This window comes from Ctenocephalides felis, unplaced genomic scaffold (genome assembly GCF_003426905.1).
Source record: "Ctenocephalides felis isolate EL2017-DRISC unplaced genomic scaffold, ASM342690v1 CF-g0.4_SCAFFOLD_03572, whole genome shotgun sequence".
NCBI classification, from domain to species: Eukaryota; Metazoa; Arthropoda; class Insecta; order Siphonaptera; family Pulicidae; genus Ctenocephalides; species Ctenocephalides felis.
Window position 1 is genome coordinate 43185983 of NW_020539726.1, and position 21975 is coordinate 43207957.

The following is a 21975-nucleotide window of genomic DNA, read 5'->3' on the forward strand; positions in this document are numbered from 1 at the left end:
TTGTGAGACGAGAAACACGCCCATACCGAGCATCCAGACTCGACTGAGGCGTATTGATAGGAATGGGAGGGGACGCATCAAGGACAAAATTCTCGAAGCACGAAAAACGCCTCGAACAAACAGTGCTTGAACTGGAATTGATCAAAAGGAAAAAGAAAACCATGTAAACGTTAGAACAAGAAAAAACAATATTGTAAGATAATAAAAAAATAAAAAGAGATAAGCAAATTAATTTTTTGTTTTTTTAATAAAATCAATAACAATCTGATAACTATCATGTAAAAGGTGGGATGAATTGCGTTTATTAACACAAGAGGAGGAATTTAATGAAATAAAAAAGGATTCAGCAAATTTTCTAAGGTCACTATTTTTTTCGATATAAAGGATAATAGGATGGGAAGTGTTAAAAGTGTGATTGAAATTGAGCATATGATCTTGTCCTTGATGCGTCCCCTCCCATTCCTATCAATACGCCTCAGTCGAGTCTGGATGCTCGGTATGGGCGTGTTTCTCGTCTCACAATTATGTATTTTATAACTTTTAGTCAAATTAGTTTCAAATCTTTTAGTTATTCATAATTTTTTCTAAAAAAATGTTTTTTCTAATATGTTATTAAGTTTAATTTTTTAAAATAAATTTTTGTTGAGTGTTTTTGTCCTGTGGTGTGTATAATGTTTCTCTATGCTACAATTAATCTATATTGTTGTTTATATTAGTAATAAAATTTTCAAATTGTTGTAGTTGCTGAATGATGACACGCATCTTGTGTCGAAACGTATAAATAAAAGTATTTACACTTTATACCTTTTTTATTTCGACGAATGGGCTGCTAGTTACTTTGAAATATGTTTCAACGTCGAAAAAACTATCAAGATATATATATATATATATATATATATATATATATATTAATAGTTTTTATTTATATATCTCAATCGCAAACTTTTATTAAGAATTTTATTATTCGATTTTATGCAATACTTTTTTATATAAGATATTCATGTTTCTTTGCTTTTGAGCTTTGTACATAGATAAGTAAACATGGCTTTGTATATAATTTTATACAATATTCTTCATAATTAATTTAAAAAAAATAGCGTTTGTTAATTTTTTTTACATTTTTGTTAATTTATGTATTAGTTTTCGAAAAAATCGGGACAATCTGGGGCAAAAATTTTTGATCCGGGACAAATATTTCTGTTAGAAAAAACCCAATGCAGCTTTAAAGCGATTGCTTTAAAAAAGTTCAAAATTTTCAAATATTTTAAAGCATAAAAAAATTCAACCTTTTCAAAAAAAATTAAACGTACCCTGTGAGTTTGTTGAAGTTTTTATTATATTATTAAGATAGTGCTCGTTGAGACCTTTTATTTGATACCCCACACGACATATGTGACGTCACAAAGTCTTGACCCTTATTTGACCCGCCGTATTATTTATAGTACACCAATTCGTTTGGCGTCTTGCATCTCTTGTAACTTTTAAACCGTAGGCCCGATTTTAATGAAATATCAGAGAAATTTGTGTAAAATTAAATCGTGTACAATATTGTTTAACATTATACTGACCTACAGCAACTCGGTATACTTTAAAATAGCTATTTAAAGGAGAAAATAAACTCTCAATGTGTTGTACGGAAGCCTATTGTTCTTTCAAGACTATTATATTCAAAAAAGTAACATTTTTTCAAAAAATTTAAATTTTCAAAAATCTAATTTTTTCCAAAGTTCTAAAAAAAATTGAATCTTTTTAAAAAAATTTAATTATTGGTACGGGAAGTTCCAGCAATTTGCCTTAAGGCACGATGCCATGCACCACTAGTTTTATTTCAAAATTTCGGGGAAAAAAATTCAACTTTTATTTAATGGTCGAAAATAATATGGATTTAAAATTTTAGGTTTAATTCTAGCTAAAATTCTAGAGCTCACTTATATACTTTAAATAAATAATTTTAACTTTGCAATTCAGTTTATATAATTCTTTGAAATATGAGATAAAGTCCTTCAGTTCTAACTCCTATTGATTAAGTTTTGTTTATTCACTTTTCATGTAAACATAAATAAACGTTGTCGTCCAATTTATAAGCTTCTACATTTAGTCTATAAAATACGAATAATAAAAGTTATAGTATTTATAATAATCTATTTAAAAACATTTAAAATTCCTCGAATATTACGGTACGGGAAGTTCCAGCAATTTGCTTAAGAATAGTTTACAAATTAGTTAAAAAATAACGTTAAAAAATACTTCTAGGATTAAAGTCAAATTTGTTTTATATGTCAAATAAAAAAATAAAAGAAACATTTTTAAACAAAGCTGACAGTTTAAATAAATCCATGATGACAATATCAAACAAGTGATAATCAGTTATTTTTCTTACAACAAAAATTTAATTCGAGATATTTGTCAAAACTTTTGTAATTAACGTATTTTTGAATTTAATAGTTTTTATTTGATAAATTAAAATTAATTATGTTAGTCTTTAGTAAATGCTAATGTAAAATGTTTAAGCTAAGATTTTTTACGGTTTTTTTAACTTTAGTTGCACTGATTTACGGGTAAGTGGAAAATTAGTATAGAACTAGATGTAAGTGATGAATTAATTGACTTATTGTTAGTCAATTAAATAAAAAAGGAGTGCGCGTAAAGTTCACACGCGATTGAAGTAAAACTTTTTTGCTATTGTACGAGACGGCATTTAAGTTAAAAATAAATACATCGTATAACAATTTTGAATAATGTTTATTAGTAATGTTGTAACACTCGTGATGCACACATTTATTAGTGTCGACCATTATAAACATTTATATAATGATATATTATAAATTATATATTTATAATAGCATTAAAAATATGTATAATATTTAAAAACAATAATGTAATTAAAGTCATACTTCAAATATGACATGATCGGTTTGTCATTGTAATTAGCATTTAGGACTCGAACTTTTACAGAAATGAAGTAATTGCTGATTAATAAATTCTATAATATTTGTTCACACAGTGGATTATGTTAAACAACGCCTAAACAAATATTGTTTTTACAATTTCACTCATTATGTAATTGTATTTGAAGAACTTCATGTAATTAAAATTAACATACATTCATTTACTGTTTGCATTTTTTTACTTTTTTGCTGGCGATACAGTCTTATTTTTTGAGCATCTGTAATATCTGTCTTACCTAAAAATAATTTCCATTTTAATAACTTCAAAGATTTATAGACACTATTTTCATTATAATTATTTACGAGGGACAGGATAAAGTATTCATCTGATTCTGACATTTTTTATTAAATCATGATTTGTACTACGATGTAATATTATGGCATTCGCACATGACACGACGACCAATCACAATCGACCCGTATAAAAATGATTTTATCGAGAGCGAATGACGAACTGTTCGGGCGTAACGCTATTTCCGTTGCATTTGTACAGATTTACACCCTAGTAGCGTCTAAAGAAGTTTCACTTCAAACATACTTTAAAAATAAAAGTAAGTTGAAGAGTCAGATTATACTGAATAATATTTAAAACTAAATTTAATAATGCAAAATCTGTTATAATATAATTGACGAAATTTTTATATATATATAGGGTGGTCCTTAATATGGACATTTTCGAATGTTCTTGCTACCAAGTTCTCAAATGCTTCCAAATTAATAAAAAAAAAATCTCTAAAAGTTTTGGCTTTTAATATTAACATTTAGATAGTCCGCAATTCAATTAAAAGTTTGGATATTCATGACAGTTTAACGAAATATTTATACATCATGACATCAAATTTAATTTTGCAGCAAAATATTTATTTAATTGGTGATGTTGACGCTCAAATCATTAGTAATAAATTGCCATCAAAATTACAAGTCTGCTATTACAGATGGCGCAAAAATTTACTTAATAATAAATATACGAAAGTTTTACTTGAATTGCGGACTATCTAAATGTTAATATTAAGAGCTAAAACTATTAGAGATTATTTTTTTATTACTTTGGAAGCATTTGAGCCCTTGGAGCAAAGAAATTCGAAAATGTACACCCTAATGTATATTTATCTATTACTATTATTTTTAGTTATGATGATTCGGCCAAACTTTTAGATCCAAGTCAAAATATTCAAGACGAAGTGTAAGTCCAGAATTCATTAAATATTTTTTTACATTTCTAACTCGAATACATTTATTTATTTATATTATTTTTCAGACGCCCAGAACTACATAAAAAATTTCCGGATTTTACTGATTTTTCAGAGTGAGTAAAAAAATTATTTATTTATTATATACAAAAAAATAATTTATTATTATTTATTATTAAAATAATTTATTAAATAAATAATAATTTATTTTTACAGACATAATGATTTATTGAAGACTTCACAAGCCGAACATGCAGATCCATTGCCGTAAGTTAAACAATAATAATTAAACTAGGTGTAAATGGCATTTGGTATTAAGTTTCTGTGTTTTATTAAAATTTAAATTTTTTTATAGTAACGAACAACAATCGAGAAGCCTGGCTGATACCAATCAGAATGATTTTCAGTAAGTACTAATTTTCTTTTATTTGTTCTAACATATTTCCAAAAAATATAAATTTAACCAAAAAACTTAAAATATATAAATCCTGAATAATAATTATACCTATCAATTTTTTTTTTTTGATAATAATTTTATCGAATTTTTGGTTTCTGTAAAAATTAAAACTGAAACTAAATAAAAATTAATCTAAAACTAAATAAAAATAATAATGAATAAAATAAAATCTTTTTATTTATTTTTGTAAATACATAAGTGAGAAGATATTTATTTTTATTCTTTAACTCTTAAGAAACGAATCTTGGTCGCCCACAAAATGCTTCCATGACGCCCACATTTAAAATTTATATTGAATTTATAAAAATGTATCAAACTATTAATTGCGATCGAGTATATGACTTTTTAATCATGTTTTTGGTTTTAATTAATTTTTCCTCTTTCAGATACGATGAAGTGGCAAAAAATATACACGATGCTCAAAGTGAAATATTACAGTAAGTTTCTTTAATCAACTTTTATTACTTCATATAATTATTATTAATTTTTATCTAAATCACTTCACAGTTTTACTTCATAAATATTTTATTCGATTTGATTATTCTAAACACATCAAAATGTTTTTGAACATTTTGGCATACCTTAGAAAAAATGGATGTATGTCTGTGTGTGTGTATGTGTGTGTGTGTGTGCGGACACATTTTTGTCGACGATTTCGGGAACACGAATCAACCGATTTGAATGGTTTAAAAAACATTCGATCCCTATTGATAGGGAGATGTGCTGATTAGTTTTTGGCAGAGACAGGTCCCGTCATTTCGAAGATACAGAGCTAAATGTGCAAAAAATGGCAGTTTTTGAGTGAACTAAGCGTCCGATTTGAATGATGTAAAAAACTTTCTGCTTGTATTGACAAAACAATTGCTTTTGAGGATAAAAAATTATTACATCTTTTTTTATTTTCCATAAAATATTTTTGTAATTTTGGATTAGAAATTCAAAAAATTACCCAGGCTAAGCGCAGTCTAAGCGCCACTCTGGTGCAAATGTTTACCCAAGTGCGTTTAGACTGTTTGTGCACTGGAACACTTTTCCAATTTGGTGAGAAAACTATTGAAAAATGTGAAAATGCCGCCCACAAACGTACAGTATAAGTGAAAATGTCGCACAGAATTATTTGCAAATGCGTTTAGACTGTGACTATACGGGAGCACTTTTTCAATTTTGTGCAAATTAGGCAACTATTTTTTTTTTAAATTGAATTCGAAATGAAATGACGATTGTTAATGTTCTGGAGATAAATTGATTTATTTATTATTCACATTTGATTTGCTCAGATATAACAAAAAATAGCAAAACTAATGAAAGTTACAGTATTTGTAATAATATATTTGAAAACGTTTAATATTCCTCGAACATTTCGTTACGGTACGGGAAGTTCAAGCAATTTGCCTTAAGGCACGATGCCATACACCACTAGTTATTTCTTATTCTCTCTCTTTCTCTCTATTTCTTGAATATTCAGTTGTATTGCTAATAAATTGATTTTTTACATTTCAGGAAATCCCACATGTTTGGTGATCCTCCAAGGTTTGCAAGCATGGACGACTACAGGAAGTTCCAGAATATGAACAAGCAGGCCAATCTAAATCTGGTATCAAAGGTGATCAAAGGTTTTTTTCTGTTACTATTGATAAAAAAATTGAATTGAACTGATCTGATTGTACTCCAGTCAATGGAGCGTTTTGGGCCTGAATTTTTTTTACTGTGCTCCGAATTTCATGAAATTTTGGAATTAGGTGCATCTTACCCTCAAGTTCAAAAGTGAAAGCTTGACACCCCTTCTCAGTTGTGTAATTTTATCTTTCCAAAATAACGTCAGATATATATAGAACAGCTTATTATAAGAAAAAAATGTCTTTTAAAGTTTTTCAAAAAAACTAATACTTTCAAGTTACTGGCCACTAAAAATTCATATACTTTTAGCGTTTTTCTTCGATTTTTTGCAAATATCTCTTAAAATATACATTTTAACGAAAATCATGTAATGAACAAAATAATGTCAATAAAAATCTTAATAAATCGGTGTTTTATAAAGTGTTCTAGGAATAATATAAAGCAAGATTTGAAAGAGCAAAGTCTTTTTTTATTTCGTTCAAGATTTAATTGTTGTATGTAAAGCAATCTAGTAGCGAGGTTTTACATTTTATGCATTTCGGTAAAATTGGGTTTTATAGTGCTCAACATAAGCTTTAAAATGAGTGCTGTTACAAGTTTTTTGCGTGTAAAATGAGTGAGCTATCATGCAAATAAGAAGCATATACGAGTACGATGTTTTTTTCTTTTAAATCATATGGTTTAATGAGCGCCATTTCCACCAGAATTAAAGTAATTCACATTCCATCTAGAATTTACTTCATTATAGACATCTTGATGAATTTTAGCAGATTCACTACTTTAGTACAAACTATTTTCAGAAAATTCACAATTTTGTAAAAACTTTTTTCTCCGATTATTTTAAAAATCGAACTTATTTTCATTATATCTCAAAAAGACTATAAGATACGTGAGAAACCATATAGATAAAAATCAAAGGGATCTTTCTGGCTTATAATTGTTTTTTATTATTTTTCTTTTACACAAGAATTGACAGAGTTATGATTGTTTAAAGAGTGCGCGGCCGTGCAATCAGAGTCTCTCTCGAGCCCTTTAACCGTTTTCCGTTTCAAAATGAGAGGAGTTACGAAAAAAATTATGATGAAAAAAGTTTAAGCCCTTTATTAACCTTTCAAATGGTATATTACAAATTGTGATGGAGTCAAAATTAAAAGAGTTATGAGTTATTATTCGCATTTTTGTCGAATTGTGTCCATATTTCGAGCAATGTGTAAATAAGCAGTATTTGGTGCCCAAAATTATTGACATATACATATATATATATATATATATATATATATATCTTCTATATATATATAAAAATAAGTCGGGTTTTCCTTCCTGACGAAATAACTTCAGAACGCACGAACCGATTTCGACAATTTTGCATTCGTTGGAAAGGTCTCGGGCTCCGCAAGGTTTATAGCTAAGAAAATTAGTTGTGCATGGCATCGTGCCTTAATGCAAGCTGCTGGAACTCCCGCACCGTAATTAAAAATTCGAGTAATAAAAATAATCAATAACTGTTTTAAATAATTTCAAATAGATTATCTTCTATATATATAAAAATAAGTCGGGTTTTCCTTCCTGACGATATAACTCCAGAACGCACAAAACGATTTCGTTTCGTTTATAGCTAAGAAAATTAGTTGAAAATTTGCGAATTAATTATGGATTCACTTTCATTTACTTAGAGAAGTTCAACTAAAAAATACTTCATTTTTGTAATCGAAATAAATTCATTACTGTTGTATAATAAAATTAAATTTTTTCTTTTCAAATTTAAAACAAACAAAAAATTTCTTCATCTTTCTCACGAAACCATCTGGTGGCGAAACGGAGTTCGTCGGGTTTGCTAGTATATATATATATATATATATAAACCATGTCTAGTAATCGGGCATAACATCAATAAAAAACATGAATTTCTTTCCAAAATTTATTTTAAATCCATACGTTTCGGCTATAATCCTAGCCTTTAGTTTCCACTGAATGAACAGTGGAAACTAAAAATAAAATTAAAACTAAAACTGAAGAATTGGAGTGAAAAGAGAAAATAAAATAGTAAATAGTACTTACAATTAGTTAATCTTAGTGTTAAATTGGAAAATTTTAATAATCCATGGTATCAGGATATGGTAAAGCACTACACTATGTATTATATACATTAAACTTGTAATTACACAATATTTTCACAAAATACTATAATTTAAAAAATCACAATTGGATAGTGTGTTGTTCGTAGACTGGTTGAAGATATATTGGAGAAAGGACATTTTAAAAAATATTTTTTACCAAGATTCTACACATGTGTGGAACGAATTGCGAATAACTTGCGCGTCGTTTTTATTGTTTTGTGAGAAATTTGGAAATATTATCTAAACAAAAGAGGTTTGTATCGCACAGCGTGTTAAGTTCATTCCTTTTATTTATTGTTTTATTGCTGTAAATAGTTAAAAAAGATCTTTCTATAATTCTTCGTTTGAATAAATTTTGTTCGAATTGTAGTACAGTCGGGTTAGAAAATTCTATATTGTGTTTTAAAGTATAAATATGGTCTGCTATCATAGTTTTAAACTGTTTTGGATTTTTTTAATTGTTTTTATGTTGTTGTTTTTATATATGCTTATGTGTATTTATAATGAAAACGTATATTGTGAAATAATATGAATTAATTGGCTTAGCATATATCTTGGGGGGGAGGGGAGCTAACCACAAAATTTTGTATTATTATGTTGATCATAATAATACAAAATTATTATTATAATTATATATTAACTGTTTTTATTCAAGGGTAGTTTTAAAAGTTGAACATATTGTGAATTTCTCAATTTCAAACTGATTTTTGCAAAAAAAATTTCATTAAGTGGTTATTTTCAAGGGTGTAAAAAGAGTTAAAAATTTGATAATCTATATAGAAAACATAAAATATCATTTATTTTATACGTAATTTTTATTATATCATACGAAAGTTGTTTTTAAGTGTTTTTTTTTCAATTTAGAGGAAGGGTTTTAGGGTTGAAAATGATTTTATTGCAAGGTAAATGCATTAAACGATATTTTTTAATTGTATCCTATAATAATAAAAACGTTTTCTGGTGATAAAATGGTTCAATGTCTACTTATTCATAGGGGCCGTTCAAGTATTACGTAAGCACTATAGGGGGGCGGGGGGGGGTTGTTGATTTGCTTATTTTGGGTTGACATGGGGGGCAGGGGAGTCTGGATGATGATTATTATATATAGGTAGTACTTTTATTTTTTTACATTAATTGCAAAATGTTTACGTAAGCATGGGGGTAGGGGGTAAGAGCTTTGCTTACTTTTGCTGACAAGGGAGATGGGGGGGGGGTAAATGATTGTAATAAATCTGCTGACGTAATACTTGAACGATCCCATATGGGGTCGCAACCCCCCGCCGTTTAAGATGAACCTAATTCCAAAATTTCATGCAAATCGAAACACAGTAAAAATTCAGTGGTGTTAAACCCTTTTTTCCTCTTCGTTTACTACATTATAGATGGTAGCCGATAAACAACGTCTCCTTGAGTCAAAAGGACAAAAGACCAGCATCAATGACAGTGGCCTAAGTGAACTGGTGCAGGATGAAGGCAAGGAGAGGCCTTGGATTGAAGTTATCGAAACAACAGGTACTTGTGTTATCCTGATCTAGGTGAGTCTGGTTTTATCCTGATTTTTTTAACTTCCCGAAGGAGAAGTTTATGTTTTCATCAAAAAATCCTATTCGCTAATTTTATGTTTTCTCCTGGGCGTTTCAAGACATTCTGAATCGGATGAGGCCAAATTTAAGGAAAAACTATGTGTGTGTACGTGTGTATGTGAACAGATTTTTTGCCGTAAATCGACGTTTTCTCAAAAAACGGCTGGACCGATTTCAAAAATTTAAAAGCCATTCGATGTATCTCGATGAGGACTAGCGTTTCTAAGTTTTGTGCGACGATCGGCCGGGCCGTTTCTTTGTAAATCGCAGAAAAGTGAAAAATTTTTCGTCCACGTTTTAGCCCGCAATTCTGAATCGATTTTGAAAATTCAAAAACCGTTCGATAGATATTGATTGGGAATCGTGCTGATTAGTCTTTGGTAAAGATCGGCCGGGCCGTTTTCTTGTAATAAAGTTAAAAAAAAAATTTCGACGATTTTTATGATTTTTTTTTTTTGACGGTAGATACCATAGTCTTGTAGATCATACTAAAATATTACGGCCCTATAACAAGCCGTTTAGCTTTGAAAAATCGTCAAAGTTTGCAATAATTAGTATCGTTTTTTTGACATTTGACAAAATTAAATTTTGATCGACGTTTTCTCAAAAACGCCTGAACCGATTTCAGAAATTTAAAAGCCATTTCATGTATCTCAATGAGGACTATCGTTTGTCAGTTTTGTGAGACGATCTGCCGAACCGTTTCTTTATAATTTGAAAAAAAGTGTTAAACTTTTCGTCCACATTTGAGTTCAAACTACCGAATCGATTTAAAAAAATCAAAAACAGTTCGAAAGACATTAGTTGGGAATGATACTGATTAGTTTTAGGTGAAAATCTACCGAGCCGTTTTCTTGTAATTAACTGTTGAATAAAAAATTTAAGCCGATTTTCATGAAACTTTTTTTGGCGATATATATCATGGTCTTATAGAACTTACTGTAATATCACGGACTTACGACAAGTAGTTTAATTTTAAAGATTAATCAAAGATTAAGAAAATGAGTAGTTTTTTTGACGTTTGTTAAAATTAAAATTAGACGATTTACTTGGTATAACGATAGAGCACTTGGTTGTAATGAACATAGTAAACCATTAAAGTCCTATGGAAACTGGTTCAATTATAAAAACTGGTGATTTTTGAAAATTTGCTATTAGAAAATACACCGAGTCAAAGTGTTCGATCGTTTTCAATCATGTATAATAAATCCACTCGGAATACTTCTAATTACTCATAAATTAATTTATTTTTTATTGATTAAGTCGATTATTTACACATATCGGGAAGTTCATGTAACTTGCCTCAAGGCTAAATACCAAACCAACTAGTTTTTGGTTATTTTACACAGATCCGCACCCGAAAACAACCACCGAGACGTCGCCGCCGTCTTTATCGTTACACAAGAGAGCTGCTAAAGTTACTACGAAGGCGCCTTTGGCAAAGAGTACGAAATCAGCTTCACACGCTTCCACTTCTTCTACAAGAGAGCTTTTATCAAATGAGACAACTGCAAAACCCACCCCTGACCCGTTTACAGCGTTTGTGGTAAAAATGATTTGATATTGATACAACAAAGGGTATGGGCGAGTTTCCATACAGAATTGGCCCCACCCTGGTATTTAAATAATTTTGATGCCATTTTATAGGTATTTTCGAGAAAATTCGAAATACCAAATTTCAAATCCGTAGCTCATCGTTTGGCCGAGATATCAGTGAAAACATGTGAAAGTGGCCCCTTTTTTCAAACTCACTTTTTGTCGGAAATATTAGGTTGTCAAATATCTCCCTTCCGCTTTTTTGCTCTTGGTTTATAATACAAAAAGGCGGAAGGGAGATATTTGACAACCTTATATGAGAGATATCGAAACAATGTTAACGTCATTCTATTTATACTGATCTTGTCTATGTTGTTCATAACAAATAATGTGAAAAAAATATTTGTTAGTGCGTGAAAAGGTGAAAATGATTTTTTATTTTCTATTTTTTACCAGTGCGGCTCTTTTGACTACTTTTACATTAGCATCATTCGAAAGTCTGTACATTTTTCTTCTGTAATTCAAAAATTCATTTAAATGTAAGTGGAACTTTTGGAGAAAAGTTGGAAAAACTTAAGCTAGTACACGCGCTGCCGGTACAAGAACACCCATATAAAGTCGCTTTGCAAGAGCGACGAGCGAGTATAAGGCTCGTCGTTATCGCGCGTCTCGACAAATTATGTATATAAGTAAGGAAATATTTATTAAAAACCAAAATTTATTTATATCTTGTATATAAGTATATTCATTATTCATAATAAAAAATCCAACGCGCCGAATAAAACAATAATTATTATTATTGATTATTTTCATTCGCCGTGTAAGCTTCTGACTAATATATTTCACGGTATGAAAAACTTAAGATTAGTTGGGAATGATACTGATCAGTTTTAGGTGAAAATCTACCGAGCCGTTTTCTTGTAATTAACTGTTGAAAAAAAATTAAGCCGATTTTTATGGAACTTTTTTGGCATATATATCGTGGTCTTATAGAACTTACTGAAATATTACGGTTTTACGACAAGTAGTTTAATTTTAAAAATTCATCAAAGTTTGAGAAAAAGAGAAGTTTTTTGACGTTTGTTAAAATTAAAATTAGACGATTAACTCGGTATAATGATAGAGTACTTGGTCTTATTAAACATACTAAACCATTAAAGTCCTTGAAAATTTGCTTCAAGAAAATACTCCGAGTTAACGTGTTCGTTCGTTTTCAATTATGTATAATAAATTCACTCGGAATACTTTTAATCACTCATAAATTAATTTATTTTTTATTGATTAAGTCGATTATTTACACTTTTCGGGAAGTTCATGTAACTTGCCTCAAGGCTAAATACCATTACCATCTAGTTCTACTTTTGAATGTGTTCTACCACATGAAATGAAACAAAATTTTGCACACTAAAAGAAAATTCAATAGCCTTTCTAACGATGCTAATTAAAAATTAGTCCAAACAACTGCACTATCCGAAAATTCAAAACGAAAAAATATTTTCACTTTTTCATGCACTAAAAAATAATTATTAAACAATATTTATTATTAATAATTTAGTACACACCGATGTGAATAGAGCACCGTTATTTGTTTGTCGATATCTTTTACAGTTGCAACAAAAAACGACTTTGAAAAAAGGGGCCACTTTCACATATTTTCAATGATATCTCGGCCAGATGATGAGCTACGGATTTGAAATTTGGTATATCGGATTTTCTGGTGAACCAATTTTGTATGGAAACACGCCCATACCCTTCCCGGAAGGGAATTTTTATATAATGTTTGTTTTTAGGGAGGTCCCTGCCATGCTCTCCTGTATACGTGCAATACATATCCAAAAGATACAAGAGTTATGGAGAAGTGCACTTCGGTGGTTTTGAATGATCCAAACCCTAAAAAAAGTTAGTAGAAAGAATATAACTTATACGGTCAATTGCTGGAACTTTCCGTACCGTAATAAAAAATATTTACTACAAAAATTAATAGCGTTTGGTAACTTTTCAAAGGTGAAGTTTATGTTTTTGTCCAAAAATTCAATTTGGCCGTGTCCATTAATCACGTGATCAACTTTTTAAGGATTTTTAGTTACGGGAAAAATGGTAAAACTTTTGATTTTTTTTTTTAAAAATTTTTGTTTTTTTTTTTTAAATCAGGTAAAAAATAAATACACCTGATGTTTTACTATATCCTCCTTCCCTCTAAGAAACTCACGTGATTAATGGACGCTTTCTTTGCTAATTTTATGTTTTTTCCATTTTTCAAGCCATTCTGAAACGAATGAGACCAACATTTTAAAAAGTAAGTGTATGTGCGTGTGTGTGAACAGATTTTTTACCGTAAATCGACGTTTTCAAAAATTTAAAAGCCATTCGATGTATCTCGATGAGGACTAACGTTTGTGCGACGATCAGTCAAGCCGTTTCTTTGTAAAATTTTTGTCCACGTTTTCACGTCAAAAGTTAGGAATCTTGCTGATTAGTTTTTGGTAAACACCAAAATTAAATTTGTTCAACAATTATTTATAAGAATGCAGACAGAGAATTTGCTAAGATACAATTATTTTGTTCAAGTATATAAGTGATTTAAATATTTGAAATTTAAATCAAAACTTTGCATGTTTATGAAAATTTGTTTGAGTTTTGAAAATTTAAACAAACTAGAATTATTTTGAAATTTTTACAAAATTAGTTTTTTTTGGAAAATTTTGATGTTTTGCCCAAAGTTTGAACCTGCCGGACCTGCCTTTCCCCAAAAACTAATCATTTCTCTACACCGTCAACACAAGCAATTGAATCATTCTAATCGGATGAACCGTCCTCTCAAAATGCATGAACGTAATTTGCAACCTTTTCTTTGTACCTTTGTAATGGCTAGACCTGCCTTTTGCAAAAAATAACTATTAAGTTCCAGCGCCAATACGAACTGAATATTTTTTGAATCATCGAAGCCAGTAGATTTATACTGAGAAATTTGAACTTTTAACACTATTAAGAAATGTTAACAAATATTGTACTCATTATTAAAATATCTATCTATCTGATAATTTAATGCGTATAATCTTATGTTCATTTTTGCCAGCCAAATGGCTTTTTTTACTTATTTTTTGATCTCCCAAACCGGTGAAACTGCCTTTCAAACAATTCTTGTCAATACAAATTAAATGTTTGAATCATTATAATCGGGTGATCCGTTTTTTCAAACACTAAATTGCTTTTTTGTGCACTTTTTACCCACAATATCTTTGAAACGGTTGGACCTGCCTTAGACAAAAAATAATCAGCACGTCTCTCCATCGAATCCCTTACACACATCCCCTTTTTACAATTTGCCAAAATGTTCAGAAGAAGTTGAAACGTTAAGATATGTAAAAAAATAATTTCGATTTTACTTTACGGGAAGTTCACGAAGATGACACGGGTAAGTTATAGTAATGAGCCGATAATTGAAAATGTAAATTTTTGCATATCTTCACGTTTCAGAAGTTTCTGGGCATTTTGGCATAACTCCGAAAAAATGGATGTGTGTGTGTGTGTTTTGTATGTCCGCATTTTTTGTTTTCGGGCGCACGGATCAACCGATTTGAATGGTTCAAAAAATTTCGATTTCTATTGATAAGGAGATGTGCTGATTAGTTTTTAGCAAAGGCAGGTCCAGCCGTTTCGGAGATAAAGAGCAAAGAGTGCAGAAAATAGAAATCGAGTTTTTGAGAACTTGGAGCATCCGATTTGAATGTTTCGAAAAACATTCAATTTGTAATGATAAGGAGAAGTGGTTATTAGTTTTTGGCCAATGCAGGTCCAGTCGTTTCGGAGATACCGAGTAAAATGTGCAAAAAATGGCAGTTTTTGAAAGAACTCAACATCTGATTTGATTCAAAAAGTTTCTGCTTGTGTTGATGAAACGATAGCTTTTGGAAAAATACTGAAAATTTTTTTTTTGTTTTTCACGAAATTATTTTTTTTTGAATATCGAAAATAATTCGGATTTTAATTTTATTTCTGGCTAAAGTTCTAAACCCTTCTAATATACTTCGAATAAAATTTTGCATCCAATTTATATAATTCTTATAAATATTAGGGGGCGTCCATTAATCCCGTGAGGCTTTTAGAGAGAGGGGGGGGGGCGTTTGACAAAAAATCACGAAATATCACGTGGCGTAAGGAGGGATATAGTAAGATATCACGTGTATTTATTTTTTGACGGATTTTTTTAAATAAATTAGAACGTTTTCAAAAAAAAAATCAAAAATATTAGTTTCATCACATAATTAAAAATACACTTGATGTTTGGTGGGGGAGGGGGGGTAATTTTGAATATCACCATGTATCACCAAGGGGGAGCGGGGGTACAAAAATTCCTAAAAACTTTCTCACGTGATTAATAGACGCCCCGTTAGATAATATAACGCCCCGTTCATTTTAAATCCGATTGATTAAGTTTTGTTTATTTATTTTTCTGTAAACATATATAAGTTACAATATTTATAATAATCTATTTGAAAACATTTATGGACCGATTCTGCGCATAACAGAGAAATGTTACGGCATAGCTAAGTTACGCTCCGACCTCCATACATTATGCGAATGAATCATACTGAATGCTGTCAAAATATCATGTATTTGCTGTTCATTCCGGCGTTTTAAGCATAAACTGCAACGTCACTCGTATGTTATCTAAGAGGAATCAGAAACACACACTTATCTAACATCGTTTTTTTGACATTTGTGCGGCTTTTAGGTTATGTTTTGCATCAAAAAACCTGAGAAATTCGCCTGACTGAACACCAACCGCATAACTTTTGTCTATATTACTATGGAAAATTCTTCATAACATGACCTTATCATAACATTGCGGCAGAATCGGTCCCTTAATATTCCTCGAATATTCTATTATGGTACGGGAAGTTCAAGCAATTTGCCTTAAGGCACGGTGCCTTTTCTGTTTTCTTAAAACTATTACCGTTTATCACTTTTATTTCAGAGCCTCGTCCAAAGGTCGACCTGGCGAAAGTTCGCCGTCTGAATCGTCTGAAGGCCTTAATCAACGAACGGTACGGAAAGGAGCGCATATCGACATATCCTCCGAACATGGACGACGTCAGGAGAATTTTGGCAATGTCTGCCACACAGCAGACCAAGACAACATCGGACGACGAGGACATTCTCAAGGATATCGAACAGGAGGAGGCTACGACGGCGTTTGACCAATTTTCAAACAACGACGACAACCAACAGGTAGTGTTAGAAGTATCGAGGCAAAGTATCGATACCACCGAGTACTGAAAAAAGAATCGAGGCAAAGTATCGATTCCAAAAAAAGTATCGTGGCGAAACTATCGATACTACTCAGCAGGGCCGGTCCTGGGGTCCTTAGCGCCCGCATGCAACTTTCTTTCTAGCGCCCCCCCCCCTTATTAATTTTAACTGTTTATCATTAAAATTATACAAATATTTGCATATTTAAAAAAAATAATTTTTAATTATTCTGAATTTAGTACGCAATATATTAGATATAATCTAAAAGCGTATAAGATATATTCATTTTAAATTTATTTAGAAAATCGAGGCGATTCGCGGATTGATTATAATCAAATAATTTTAAATTTTCAATTATTTTTAACGTATGTGCAATTATAATATTTGGGTTTTAAAACATTTTACTTATTTATTATGCGATATATTCTATTGAGCAAATCATGCCAAGAGAGCTAAAAAAACTAGCTTTCAATTTTCAATCATAACACTCGTATTTTATGTTGGATTTTTTAAAATTTAATTTAATTTAATTTTTCATCATTTACAATATCCAAAATTGCGTCGTAAACTTCTCCTTATTGATATTGTAAGAGCCAAATGGTATTCATCCTTGCTTTTCCATCATATTTAGAGTATCAGTTTGTTATTTTAAAGTTAAATTTTTAAAGTATTTTAGAAGTATTGTCCAAAAATCAGTAAAAACTGCAAAGAAATTACACATTTCTTAAACTATATTGAAAAAAAACTTATCATATTTGATATGTATTATTTCTGCCTAGTTAAAAATTCAGAGTATGGACATCACTAGGTATAAAAAAAGCCTTAAGATTTCCGTTCCAAAGTAAATTTTGCCTCCATTTTTCATATTTGTTCTATTTCCATAACCCTAACCACGCATATCTTCAACATTCAAAATTCATCAGATACGAAACATTTGCAACAAAAGCAAAAGTTACAATTCAATTTCTCGGAATAAACATGCCATCAAAGCTCTGACTCCCCGATTATAATTTATTTATATTTTTAACAAGTTCCGTATTAACTAAATCAGCTCGCAATTTTTCGTCAATAATGCCCAATAATTAATTTAAAATTTCGCAGGTTTGCGCTTATGGGATTGAAAACTAGATAATTTCTTTTTTGATTCCACGGTAACTTCAAACAAAAAAAAATGAATAAGTAGATTAAGCAATAAACAGAGCTGTTATTTATTAATTTGCAGAGTTATTAATCGATTAATTGTCTCTAGTTAAGTCTATCACATTGCAAAATAAATATGCTTTTTGTGCCTTCGTATCCCTAGTTAAGTTAGATTGTTTATTATAATTTATTAAGTATTCTAGGTTTTATATAATTAATTCTAGATTTTATATAAATAATTATTAATATTATATTATAAATTTAATTTCCGAAACTAGTGTTGGCGCCCCCTAAGGCGTGCGCCCGCATTTTTTGCATGCATTGCATGCAAGGCAGGACCGGCCCTGCTACTCAGTATCGCTAATATTGAGTACTTTTCACCAAAATCAAACATAATAGTCCAAGCGCCAGTGAACTATTTGACTAACCTGTTTTCTCAAAGCCAGAATTTTTTTTAATGATATTTTATTATCGGCCCGTTAAGAAAGTACCATTCTGGCAGTCATTCCGCGGTTGCGTCATCATCCCTTCAATTTGTGAAAATGTAAAAAAAATTTTTTTTATAACCCGATCGAACCAATTAGCGTTACGCGCGGGTGTACTGGTTCTGGTTTCTTCAATTTTTCAATGTGTTCCACAAATTTGATTTAAACCATATTTGCAGTACTAAAAGAGAAAACAATAAGCTTTTAAATAACGCTAATAATAAAGTAATTAAACAAAACGCACTATCCGAAAACATTAATTGAAAAATTATTTTATCCTTTTTAGCTAATAATAAAGGATTATTTAGCATATATTACTATACATTATGTGGTTTAAGCCAATATGAGTAGAATCACGTAATTTTTTTTCTATATCTTTTATGGTTACGCCAAAAATTGAGTTTGTAAAAGGGGCCACTTTGGCATATTTTCAATGATATCTCGGCCATAAGGTGAGATACAAAGTTGAAGTTTGGTATAACGGATGTTTTCAAAATGACCTTCAAAATGGTATATAAATTATTCAAATACAAGGGTATTAGTCAAATATGTACTCGTCTGGCAGACCCTTGCAACCGTCAGAATGGGCTGGCTTTTTACATATGCTTTCTGAACAGTTAAAAGAAGACACCCTCAAAATTTGAGCCTTGTGCGAGCAAGTTATAAAAAAATTTTTTTTTACATTTTCACAAATTGAAGGGATGATGACGCAATCGCGGAATGACTGCCAGAATGGTACTTTCTTAATGGGCCGATAATAAAATATCATTAAAAAAAATTCTAGCTTTGAGAAAACAGGTTAGTCAAATAGTTCACTGGCTCTTCTACTATAAGTGCAAGAGAGATCTAAAACTCTCTACAGATCGAATTACAATATTATGATAAATTCTATTGCCTGTATTTGATGCTGTTAAATCAGCATCATTTTCAAAATTTTGAGAAGTTCAAAACAATAATTTTTCGATACTAATTTCAAATTCGATTTATATCAAGAAGAAAAATGCTCATTAATTAAAAAAAGTATTGTTTTGTGACAAAAGTAATTCATTTATGAATTTAGTATCGGCTAATTTATATCATAAAGAAAAATACTCATTAATTAAAAAATAGTATTGTTTTGTGACAAAAGTATTCATTTATGAATTTAGTATTGGCTAATTTATATTATAAAGAAAAATACTCATTAATTAAAAAAAGTATTGTTTTGTGACAAAAGTATTCATTTATGAATTTAGTATCGGCTAATTTATATCACAAAGAAAAATACTCATTAATTAAAAAATAGTATTGTTTTAGGGATACTTAGCGATTATAAATTACTATTTATTTTAGAAAAAACAAGTATCGGCTTTAAATATTAAAATGGGAATTATAATAATTTTAATGGAAATACTTAGCGATTATAAAATAGTATTTATTTTAGAAAAAACAAGTATCGGCTTTAAAAAACTTAGCGATTATAAAATAGTATTTATTTTAGAAAAAAACAAGTATCGGCTTTAAATATTAGAATGGGAATTATAATAATTTTAATGGAAATACTTAGCGATTATAAAATAGTATTTATTTTAGAAAAAACAAGTATCGGCTTTAAATATTAGAATGGGAATTTTAATAATTTTAATGGAAATACTTAGCGATTATAAAATAGTATTTATTTTAGAAAAAACAAGTATCGGCTTTAAAAATTAGAATCGGAAATCGAATGTCCTAATAAATTATTTAACCAAAGTTGGTTGCGTGACAATTTCGCAGATAACAAGGTTTTTGCATACAATATACAAAATTTATTATCATTGATAAACATATGTTCTCGGAGGTAACAGAAATTATATTATCGACGTACGTAATCTTAAACTCTAATTCTTTTATTTATTGTTAATCATTGGCTTCGAACTAGGGGCATTCATAAACATTTTCTTTAACAAAAACCATATCGCACTCGACTTATCGCTTGTTTCGTTCGTTATCTATGAAGAGAGGTTTCGCCGCGACAAAATAGAATGAGTGTTGTTTATAAAATGCGGTCGAATTTTTGTTGGGGTCAAAAATATAGCCGATTCTTTTTGAGTAGAATCGGCGCAAAGTATCGATACCGCCAAAAGAATCGTGCTGAAGAATCGATTCCAAAAGTACCCAGTATCGAAGTCAAAGTATCGATACTTACTCAGTATCGATACTATCGTTCTCTTCTAACACTACCAACAGGGCGACGAGGAAGCTCCGACGACACAACCTGCCGAGCCTAAGGCCGATGAAAAGGATATTTTAAGTTTTGTAGCAGATATTCCGGAGGTCACAACTGTCAAGACGGAGGATGGTGAAGATGCTCTGGAGAAGAAAACTGAGGATGGTGAAGATGCTCTGGAGAAGAAAACTGAGGATGGTGAAGATGCTCCGGAGAAGAAAACTGAGGATGGTGAAGATGCTCTGGAGAAGAAAACTGAGGATGGTGAAGATGCCCTGGAGAAGAAAACTGAGGATGGAAAGGAAGTTCAGGTGACGGAACCTAGCACGGAAACGTCCAACACAACAATTAAGGAAGACAAGGCGGAGTTGAAAGAAAAGCCTAACGAAGGAAGTCCGACTGGTGGTAAGCACAAAACCATCGAAATACTACAAGCCAAGAATAGGAATCGCAAGATAAAACGTCATAGAAATCGTAAGAGGTTGGTTAGATCCATATTAAACATATGTAATTTATCCATTCATTGTTTGATCATTACCGGTTATTAACTTCCCGAATGAGAAGTTTGTTTTCTCGACGTTTCAAGCCATTCTGAATCGAATGAAATCAAATTTGGAAAAAGTATGTGTGTGTGTGTGTGTGTGAACAGATTTTTTGCCGTAAATCGACGTTTTCTCAAAAATTTGAAAGCCATTCGATGTATCTATCGCGTTTATCAATTTTGTGCAACGATCGGCCCAACCGTTTCTTTTTGAGTGAAAAAATTTTCGTCCACGTTTTAGCCCGGAATTCTGAATCGATTATGAAAATTCAAAACCCGTTCGAAAGATATTGATTGGGAATCGTGCTGATTAGTTTTTGGTGAAGATCTGCCAGGCTGTTTTCTCGTAATAAAGTGTTAAAAAAAAATTTTTGGCGGTTTTTATTAATTTTTTTTGGTGATAGATACCATAGTCTTCTAGATCATACTAAAATATTACGGCCCTACGACAATTGGTTTAGCTTTGAAAATTCGTCAAAGTTTGCAAAAATTAATGTCGTTTTTCTGGCATTTGTCAAAATTAGACATTTCATCGACGTTTGCTCAAAAACGCCTGAACCGATTTCAGAAATTTATAAACCATTTGATGTTTCTCGATGAGGATTATTGTTTGTCAGTTTTGTGCGACGATCGGCCGAGCCGTTTCTTTGTAATTTAAAAAAAAAGTCTTAAAATTTTCGTCCACATTTGAGCTCATACTACCGAATCGATTTAAAAAAATCAAAAACTGTTCGAAAGATATTAGCTAAGAATGATATTGATTAGTTTTAGGTAAAAATCTGCCGATCCGTTTACTTGTAATTAACTGTTGAAAAAAAAATTAAGCCGATTGCTATGGAACTTTTTTTTAGCAATATATACTTATAGAACTTATTGAAATATTACGGCCTTATGAGAAATAGTTTAATTGTAAAAATTCA

The 21975-nt window shown here is 30.4% G+C and overlaps 1 protein-coding gene across 1 annotated transcript; it reads left to right on the forward strand.

Annotated features, from left to right (window-relative positions):
• Window positions 1-62: 62 nt before the first annotated feature.
• On the forward strand, window positions 63-21062 carry LOC113388552. The gene is made up of 11 exons (XM_026625922.1): window positions 63-163; window positions 4078-4131; window positions 4355-4405; window positions 4494-4544; window positions 4982-5032; window positions 6096-6198; window positions 9712-9841; window positions 11262-11458; window positions 13239-13347; window positions 16427-16680; window positions 20535-21062. Exons 1-11 carry the CDS (start codon window positions 63-65, stop codon window positions 21060-21062), a joined length of 1629 nt encoding a protein of 542 aa, XP_026481707.1.
• The last annotated feature ends 913 nt before the right edge of the window (window positions 21063-21975 follow it).

Excerpts from the sequence above, each read along its gene's own strand:
- LOC113388552 (XM_026625922.1), top strand. The coding sequence starts at position 63 with ATGGGAGGGGACGCATCAAGGACAAAATTCTCGAAGCACGAAAAACGC. Across the intron at positions 4,406-4,493 it reads GAACATGCAGATCCATTGCC|TAACGAACAACAATCGAGAA; the intron begins GTAAGTTAAACA and ends ATTTTTTTATAG. Across the intron at positions 13,348-16,426 it reads TGATCCAAACCCTAAAAAAA|AGCCTCGTCCAAAGGTCGAC; the intron begins GTTAGTAGAAAG and ends CTTTTATTTCAG.